The sequence below is a fragment of the Haemaphysalis longicornis genome, unplaced genomic scaffold (genome assembly GCF_048455015.1).
Source record: "Haemaphysalis longicornis isolate Haplotype H1 unplaced genomic scaffold, Haemaphysalis longicornis Haplotype H1 scaffold_30, whole genome shotgun sequence".
Taxonomy (NCBI): domain Eukaryota; kingdom Metazoa; phylum Arthropoda; class Arachnida; order Ixodida; family Ixodidae; genus Haemaphysalis; species Haemaphysalis longicornis.
The window spans coordinates 3,086,774-3,094,271 of NW_027526336.1; the positions used below are offsets into that span (position 1 = coordinate 3,086,774).

General features: G+C 50.0%; 1 protein-coding gene across 1 annotated transcript; it reads left to right on the forward strand.

Moving 5' to 3' along the window:
• Positions 1 to 1,263: 1,263 nt before the first annotated feature.
• LOC144177737 (uncharacterized) lies at positions 1,264 to 6,342 on the forward strand. Its single transcript, XM_077705318.1, has 3 exons — positions 1,264 to 1,353; positions 4,020 to 4,084; positions 5,599 to 6,342. The coding sequence occupies exons 1-3, from the start codon at positions 1,264 to 1,266 to the stop codon at positions 6,134 to 6,136; spliced, it is 693 nt and encodes a 230-aa protein (XP_077561444.1). The 3' UTR covers positions 6,137 to 6,342.
• The last annotated feature ends 1,156 nt before the right edge of the window (positions 6,343 to 7,498 follow it).

Consider the following 7,498-nt stretch of genomic DNA (forward strand, 5'->3'; position numbering starts at 1 on the left):
AGAAAAGCGGCCGCCGCGGCCGGGAATCGAACCCGCCACCTCGTAAAAGTACTTGTCATGGCTCACGCAACCCCCCCCTCCCCGCCCTTTTTCTAAGGGGATGTCCAATGATTATCACTTCCAAAAAACGAAGGAAGCTCACACTTAACGCCACAAGGATGGAGTAAAGGTCGTTGGGGCAGCGAAGAAGCATATCGGCTGCAATAATCGTGGTTGTAAACGGTCGTGATGGTCGTGAAGGTTGCGTACAGCTTCGCTACCTTCAGTCTTACGCGTTGGTGTGAGCTTCATTTTTTCTTGCGTGCGTGGTCCCGTGTAGCGCTACCTTGCGTAAAAGCGTCACGCGGCGGGTGGAAGAAACGTGGCACCGACTGCAAACCGTGTCAAGCCTTCTAAAGCCAATATGTGCAAGCAAAACGGATTCCGGAGCGGCGAGTCGCTTCTGGAGTATCGACGAAGCCCGCCACGCCCACAGAACAGCCGGCGCCGCAAGTTCGTAGCGCGGAACAACACACGCGTGCAGGCGACAGGCGGGCGAAGAGGATTACCCCCGCAAAGGCTTTCGCCCCCTTTCTTTGGCGCGCACAGAAAGGTCCGATAGCGCCACGGCCGCGTGTTTTGGTCTGCTGACGTGGCTTTGACTAGCGCTGCTTCCATGTGTAACGCGCTGAAGCGATGCAGCTCATTCGAAACTGCTTCGCACGAGAGGAGAGCCTGAGCACTCGCACGCGGTTCGTCGTCTGCTTCGGACGAGCCGGCGGCCCGGTCAGACCATGCATGTGGCGTGATTTTGTCTGGCGGCTCTTCCAGGAAGCGCCCTTCACTCCCTTCCAACCGCCGCCGCTTTATTTTTCCTCCTTCACTATCGATCCGCAGTCGGACAAGCGGCGCTAGCGTCGTAGCACCACTGGGACGCTGGGAAACAAAAATACAAGAGAGCGGAGCTGCATGATCTCATGCGAAAGATCAGCATGAAAGGCGCTCGATGGGCTTCTGCGTTGTTACGGGAATGTCGCCGCGCAGTAACTGTTCCCGTCCTTCGATGGGTTGTACTGTTCTCGTGGTCACAGTTGAGAATACGTAAGAGTTGGGTGCTATCTAAACTAGTTTCTGCTTTCAGCATGGCCACGCTAATGCAGCAACTTTTCATGAAATGCAAAGCAGGACATTCCTTTAAGTGTTATTAATACGAAAGCCTTACGTGCCTCATCACGCGCGAAAAGTTCAAGCGAAAAGTGACCGTGGCAGCCGGCGTCAACACGGATGGTACCAGAGCTCAGTCGCGGGCACGCTTCTTACACCGTGGTCACGGGACACCCCCGGGCAGCAGCGTACGCCATGTGGCTCCGTCGTGTACGCGAGCAGGTGTCCCAACCATGCGGACATGTATTAGACCACGAGCACGTGGAAGTACTGTGGTGGCGGTCGAGTCAAGAGAAAAAATTCACTGAGTTCCCGGACACACACTCTTTTACACTCTTTTTGGCAGGAAAGGGTGTACAGATTATGTAGCGCGGCAGACACCTTTAGAAGGTGTTTTGATTACAAAAGGTGTAAAGATTTAAAACGGGTGAACACTTGAAAGTAAGAGTGTAAGGCTGCTTAACACCCTAAAATAAGAGTACGGGCAGCGCAGCTACGCGTGACAATGTGCATCGGCCGAGCGCGCAGCACGACACACAGACACATTCAACACGCATATACCAGAAGCGAATTGAGCAAGAAAAACAGCGGGATGCACGGGGAGTATACACTTAATTTCAAGTACATCTGCTCTTCTTGCTTTTATAGCTAGCAAAGCAAAGAGCTCTGATAAAGTCGCTGGGCTTGTCGCAAAAATGAGATATTTTGCCGCTAATTTTCAAATTATGCCGCTCCACCACTTGCCTGGGCCTTGAGAGACAGGTGCAGCAGGACGTTTAATAGGAAGCGTTGCAACCGTCGCGAACTCGGAACCAGCCTCCGATGACGATGATCTTCGCAAGATGAGAATTGGTACAATGGTGATGAGGATGATTATGAGGGGAAGAAGATGAAGCACGGGATGGTGCCTCACAATGCACGACCGGGTCACTGCAAATAAGAGGCCATGCTCACAATATTAATGTCAGCATATACAAGTCCCAATGTGGACTTTCTAACACTCTTTAATCGTGAGACGGAGCGGGAAAAGTGCTGCAGTTATTATGTTCAATGTAACAAGTCATAGAATTTTAGTAAATACCAAAGAGCTATTCCACGCCCTTCCAACATCCTACGAGAACGTTGTTTATTATTTAACACCCGCCACAAGGGTGTAAACCTACAAATTAGGGTGTTGGAACGTAAGAAAAAATTCACCCGCATTTCCCCGAAGGGGAGCATGGGGAAGTGCGAATGCTCGGGTGATGCTATGAGGGGGAGTTATGTTGAACTGTGTTGGCATTCGCCCGTTAGTTGCATTTAACACCCCCGCGTGATCAAGTGGGGATTCACACACCCCGTTAGTCGTTCTCTGGAAATCTTGGTGAATTAAGGTGTATGTTCGAGGAGATCACACACACACGCAAGTAAAGTGAAACGACAGTATTCTTTATTCAGCACTTGTTGGTGTTGTCGTTGTAGTTGACGGTCATTATGACCGCCTTGTGGTCACTGAAATGTACGGTCAAGAGTTGTTGCAAGACCGCGCGTATCAGACAGTTCCTCGCAAAGGCCAGGTCGATGTAGCTGCCGTTGATGGTGGTGGGAGCCTCTAGCGGCAGGCACGTCATGGAGTGGTTGGCGAGCATCAACCACTCGCCGCCCTTTCGCACGTCCACGTTAAAGTCCCCAACAACCACGACCGGGTCCGAGGGCTTTACGCGCCTGGCCACACTCTCCATCGCCGCGTCCACGTATTCGACGACGTCGTCGCGCGAGATGTTTGGCGCGAGGTAGAGGGTGACGACCACGATTCCGTCGCCCGAGTACGCGTCGGTGTAGACGGCACTGTACGGCGACTCGTCCCTGACCGGCGAGGTGGACACGGCTTGCGACACGAGGTTCGCGTAGACGTGACCGACGAGGTAGACGCCGCAGTACTCGCCCCGACTTCCGCTCCTGGCGAAGCAGCAGTCGTCGATGGGGAAGTGGGAATGCACGGGTGATGCGAAAGAATTCTTCTTGGCCAATCGCCCTAAGTGGGTATGTGCTAAAGAAATTAGGAACTCTTCTTGGCCAATCGCCCTAAGTGGGTATGTGGTGCGGATGGACGGACGGCGGTGGACGCGTGATTCAGGGTCGCTTAAGAAGTGCATTCGCACTTAAAAGGGTGTGCAAGATCTTCAAATTTGGAAGTCTTTTACACCGTTCTAGAGGGGTGGACTTAAGCGGTAACCACATGCACGCGTTCGCGCGCTAGATTCCACGCGCTCACGCGCCTATGCGCTACCACGTGACGGCCGGAGACGGCGCGCCTGGCGAAGCGCGTCGCGTTCGGCAAGATCTGGCTGTGCCAGATATTTTTCCGCGCGCCGGAAGTTGCGTCATCGGCAGCAGCCAATCAAACGCCGCTGTCTCGCAACTTCCGCCATCCGGTCCTTCTGTCTGTCATCCGCAATGGCCGCCTGCGGGACCGCGTCCGCTATGCCCACGGCAGTTGACAGCGAAAGACTGATTTCTTGCGTGGCCAGCCGAACGTCTTTGTGGCTGGCCACGCATAAAGACCACAAGAACCGGCAGCTCAAAGCCGTCTTGTGGATGGAAATCTGCGCTGCAATGTTTGCGGGAAAAGTCAGCAAAGGTACGTACGGCGTGTCTCCGTCGGCTTGGCAGTTGAAAGCAGCAGCTGATCATTTCATTTTGTCTACGCAGACTGCATCGCAGCATTGCAAAAGCGCTGGAAGTTTCTGCGGGACAAGTTTCGCCGCTGCTACGTCGCAGCCCAGAAAAAAAAAAGTGGCATGGGCACCGACTGCGCCGACGACTCCGCCGACAGAGACGCCGACGACTCCGCCGAAAGAGACGACTCCGCCGAAAGAGACGACGACGACGAATAGACGCCGGCTCCCTGGCGGTACTACAAGCAGCTCCTCTTCCTGCGCGACACCATGAAAACCCGCGAGTAAGTTTATTGACGCTTTTAGTGTCATTACAAACTAGCGAAAAAAAAGCTGCCGTGGTTTTCGCGTCGTAGCTTGCGAATGTGAGCCTTGCGGCAGTGTTGGTGGAAGTTGATAATACGCTACGGAATTTTGCGACCAGTCAAGGCAAGGACGCAGACGGAGTGCTTGTTGCTGAAACGTATTCACTTTGCATACTCTTTTGTCCGTGCCCCGCGCTCCCGCACTGGAATAGAGTCGCGATTGAAAGCTGAGAATCGCTTGGAACAGTATCAAAGCCTCAGCTGAAATGTGCGACTTGCAAGTGCTCCAAAAGTAGAAACCTATAGTAATTAAAACTTGCCTGATTATACGGGTAGAGTCAATAGAGGTGAGAATTTTGTTGCCTTCACTGATTGGTGGGGTCACTCATTGGAGAACCTTTATGAAGAAATGACACAAACTTGCAGTGATGAAGGTTTTAATCAAGCAAACAGCAGTTTTTTTTCCACATGCAGCAGTGATCCCTTTGCAATTCTGAACCATGTAGGAAATATATACATGACATATCAGCCAGAAGTGAGTGGTGCCAAAGGTGATGAACTCATAACTGAACAGCGCGAGAAATACCTCGTTTCTTTAAACGTTCGTCCTTTATTGTGCAAAGAAAATGTGAGATACTTTACCATTCATGAATACCTGAGAACCTACTCTGCACCCCAGGTCCAGACAGCATTACTAACAAAATATTACAAATTGTAAACCCGTACGACAGTTCTCTAATAGTCCTCACCCAGGACATGAATGTGTGCTGGGAACATGGTCAAGTCAAACACTGGAAAATTGCAAAGGTTGTAATTATCCTGGACACCTTTCAGACAGATGTAGAAGATGCAAACAGGGGGCTGATCTTGCACATGTATTACGGGAATGGCTTCGCGCTATCTCTTAGAACCACATAATTGTTAGTGATGAGCAGTGGGAGACTGCTCCTCAGCTCAGATCCGGCAGATCAACTCTGGGACATTCAGTTAGCCGAAGACGCTGCTAGGATCCAAAGGCACCTGGCTGACGTCTAGGATGGAAGGCTAGCCCTCCTAAACCGGACAAATAAATGTACTTTCCCTCTCCCACCTTATAATTAAAAACAAAACAATTATAACTGTGTTCGCACACACTATGCTGTAGTGTAACAAGCATGCATTTATTAACAATGGGAGTGTTGGCATGTTTGACGTTGCATTAACGATCGCCTGCGTAGACACACTAACTTGCTCAAAGGGTCTGCCGGCAGCCGGAAGTTAAAAAAGGAACTCAGTATGGCATGCGAGATCCATGAGGCTTTCTGTATAACACAGTGCAGCAACGAGTGTGCTAGTACACATACACTATGGTAGTGTAAGAAGCATACATTTATTAACAGTGGGAATGTTTTTGTTGCTGTCTGCTGGAATATTTTGCCGTGTTTCAGGGCAAACATTGACACTTTTTTACAAACCTATACACCAATACATACACCTTCATTTTTGCTGTGCAGGACTTCTGGCAATTTCGAGCCACAGAAGAAACAGAAAAAGCAGGATGCCCGGCAGGTGGGAAGTCAGGAGACGCCAGAAAGTCTTTTCAGAGAAATGTGTCACAGTCAATTTGACAGCATTGAATTTGATGAGACCGACGACCACGCTGATCTGTATCCAGCGCCGGCGGTGTCAGTTGAGTGTACCCCGTCGCTACTGGAACCAGCGTTGTCATCACTTGAGTCAACACAGTCAAGTGAGTTGGTACCATCAGCGCTGGGAACTGCATCACCGCTTGGGTTGGCGGCAACGTCACTGGAAAGCCAGGGGTCCAGCCTTGCCAGCATGCAGCCACCCAAAAAAAGAAAAAAGAAAGACGACGACGACAGCTTGCTCATAGAGCATCTGGGAAAACTAACGAACAGTCTGGAGGAACAAGACGACCATCATCATTTTGCGTTGTCGCTCGTGAGGTCAATGAGAGAGGTAAAAGAGGAGCACCACCTGGACATGCGCATGAAGATTATGGAAGTTATCAAGCAATTTAAGAGTAGCTGAGGTGTGGTGCCTCTTGTCCTTCTTAGAGCTGACAAAACGTGGGCATACCGAATGAGGCATGTTGACTTGCATGGTGCAATATGAGTACTAGGCCAATATTAGATGGGTAAACATGATTCAGGGTGTCTTTGCTATTAAAGGAGAAGTTTACCTTCAGCAAAGTGGGTGCAGCCCCTGCTCTTGCAAGCGCTTGAGAGCCCCTTGTTTGGAGACCCCTGGCTGGTGCCACTGCCAAGGGACCTCTCCAGCGCTGCTGCAGAAGTAGGCTGAGAAGATGGCCCTGGCGTCTGCAGCATCCGCACCGAAGTTTGTGGACCCTTGAAGTGGGAAATAGCAGGGGTCCCCGTGCTCCCGTCCCGACGCCTGCTGAACACCTTGTCTCCACTGCCCTGCGACCACATTCCCGAAGTTGTCCTCGTGGTCTAAGAACTGTTGGCACTGTTCGTTGTGGATCGACAGGAAATTGTGGAGAACACACGCCGCCTTCACCACAAAATCCACATTCTTGGGCAGGAGCTGGATGGTTCTAAGCAGAATGCGCCACCTCGCTGCCGTGATGCCAAAGGCATTCTCTGCGCACCTCCTGGTAGAACGAAATAACAAGTGCGAAATAGGTTTCAGAAGAAGCGACCTCTTAAAGCAGATTTAAAAGTATGGTGGGCTGTACCGAGAGTTTGCACTAAGTATTGTGAGCTGTACGTTGTGCACTTTTTCTGCCTCTTCTGTTTTTACCTGTTTTCCCTCTGAATTGTTTTTGCCCAGCAGCCATGTACTGAAATTAAGAACTGCTGCATTAGAGCTGTGGCTGACTGTACGCTTTTGAATGTTGTTTCTGGTACCTTTTAAAAGGTGTCTCCTTTTCGTGTTCACTGTTTTTATTTCCCTTCATTAATGTCACGTCCAGTGTGTATTACATTTTATTTCAAATGTTTTTTGTCTTTGTTTGAAATTAAGTACGGCAAGTATGGTGGGCTGTACCGAGAGTTTGCACTAAGTATTGTGAGCTGTACGTTGTGCACTTTTTCTGCCTCTTCTGTTTTTACCTGTTTTCCCTCAGAATTGTTTTTGCCCAGCAGCCATGTACTGAAATTAAGAACTGCTACATTAGAGCTGTGGCTGACTGTACGCTTTTGAATGTTGTTTCTGGTACCTTTTAAAAGCTGTCTCCTTTTCGTGTTCACTGTTTTTATTTCCCTTCATTAATGTCACGTCAAGTGTGTATTAAATTTTATTTCAAATGTTTTTTGTCTTTCTTTGAAATTAAGTACGGCAAGCTCAGCATACCCAAAGAAATGGCCTGATATCATACCTTGCTCGGCTGAGTCTGTAATTGAAGACTCTCCGTTCGTCTTCCAGGTGCTT